The 1,450-nt window shown below is 43.2% G+C and overlaps 1 protein-coding gene across 3 annotated transcripts in view; it reads left to right on the top strand.

The window, feature by feature from the left end:
* LOC106528003 (basic immunoglobulin-like variable motif-containing protein) overlaps positions 1-1,450 on the top strand; it is a gene marked incomplete at its 3' end in the record, with an annotated part of 12,916 nt that extends 11,466 nt beyond the window's left edge. For all 3 annotated transcript variants that reach the window (XM_014023047.1, XM_014023044.1, XM_014023046.1), the window contains 1 exon segment: positions 265-1,450. In XM_014023047.1, the coding sequence (XP_013878501.1) occupies positions 265-567 (303 nt within the window).

The following is a 1,450-nucleotide window of genomic DNA, read 5'->3' as shown; positions in this document are numbered from 1 at the left end:
AAGCAAAGTGAAGGACAGGGTCTGGTTTAAACCAGGCTAGTCCTCAACTAGAAGGACATGAGTCATCTTAGCAGTTAGCATTAGCTTCCACAAATTTGTTCCCTCTTTAGTAGCTTAGCGTTAGCAGAGCTCACGTTCTTGTTTAGCAGATTAGTGGTTAGTGGAGCTAACTTTCTGATTCTCTGTGCCCACCACTGCTCGTGTTGTTCTGGTGAAAGCTGACCTGTGTGCGGTGGTTTGTCATTAAACCGTGTTTTCTTGTAGGTGGGAGGAAACCTGCACTGCATCATGGCCTTTCAGAGGGTCAACTGGCAGAAGCTCGGCCCCTGGGCGCTAAATTTAGAGAACCTGCGGCACGACTTCCACCACGCCGGCACGGAGCGAGCCCACGGTAGCGCGGCCGAGGACTCGGAGGAGAAAACGCCGTCCAAGCGTCTGGCCCACCTGGGTCGCTCCCAAAGTATGGGCAGCCAGAAGGACAGCAGCTGGAAGCGCCTGTCCAACACCACGGAGTACAGACAGAGGAGCTCCCCCGACAGCGACCTGGAGGAGGACGTGACGGACTGAAACGGTTGGTGCAGGCGAACAGGAGCAGGATGGAAAACAGATGACAGCAGGGCCGAGGAGGAGGATCTGAAGGTCCAAGTGTGGCGTTTTTATCAAGTTTATCAAGTACTGTTAATATATTTATTAGACTCTCAAACCAACACTTTGTTGGAAAACAAGTGTATGAATAAGTCCAAAGRAAAGGTCACAAATACCTGGTTTATTTCTTGTAAGGACTTAAAGGGATAGTTCAGCCACTTTCTGTGGAAAAGTTCTGAACGTCTAACATCTTACAGCTTTTTGAACAGCCTCAGTTTGGAGAAATGGCTCTGGTCTGACAGAACCCAGAAGCTTCTTAAAACAACACTCTTATAAACCTTTGCACCAGTTTATTTTTGCTTTACACTGTTATTTACAGGATGTGATCAGCTAGCACCAGCAGCAGCTTAGCTGTAGCACTTGTGTCACATCAGTAGGTCATTTTACAAGAACTTCATATTTCTGCTCATCGGTCCTGTCAGAATGAAGCTGTTTCCACAAACAGTTTAATAAGCTATGAACAACAGATACATTTGTTTTTCAAATTTGTGTTATTATAAAACTTTATTTAAAAAGGCACAGTGTACAGCTCAAACATCAACGTCACCATTTGATGCACTGTACCAGATTATAACATAAAATAATTTACATCTGCAGACCTTTAATGAACAAACCCACTTCAGAGTGGTTGAACCATACCTTTAATACCTTTAAATTCCCTCCCACTTAAGATATTTTTTAAGGAACTGGTGAATAAATTCAGCATTTCTCTGGGAGCATTTTCAGCAAAAAACAAAACAGAAACTTTTTATTTTTTGGTTTATGATATTTAAATAAAAACTAAGTAATTAATTCCTAACATCTT

This window comes from Austrofundulus limnaeus, unplaced genomic scaffold (assembly GCF_001266775.1).
Source record: "Austrofundulus limnaeus strain Quisiro unplaced genomic scaffold, Austrofundulus_limnaeus-1.0 Scaffold355, whole genome shotgun sequence".
NCBI lineage: Eukaryota > Metazoa > Chordata > Actinopteri > Cyprinodontiformes > Rivulidae > Austrofundulus > Austrofundulus limnaeus.
This window is presented reverse-complemented; position numbering and strand designations above follow the sequence as displayed.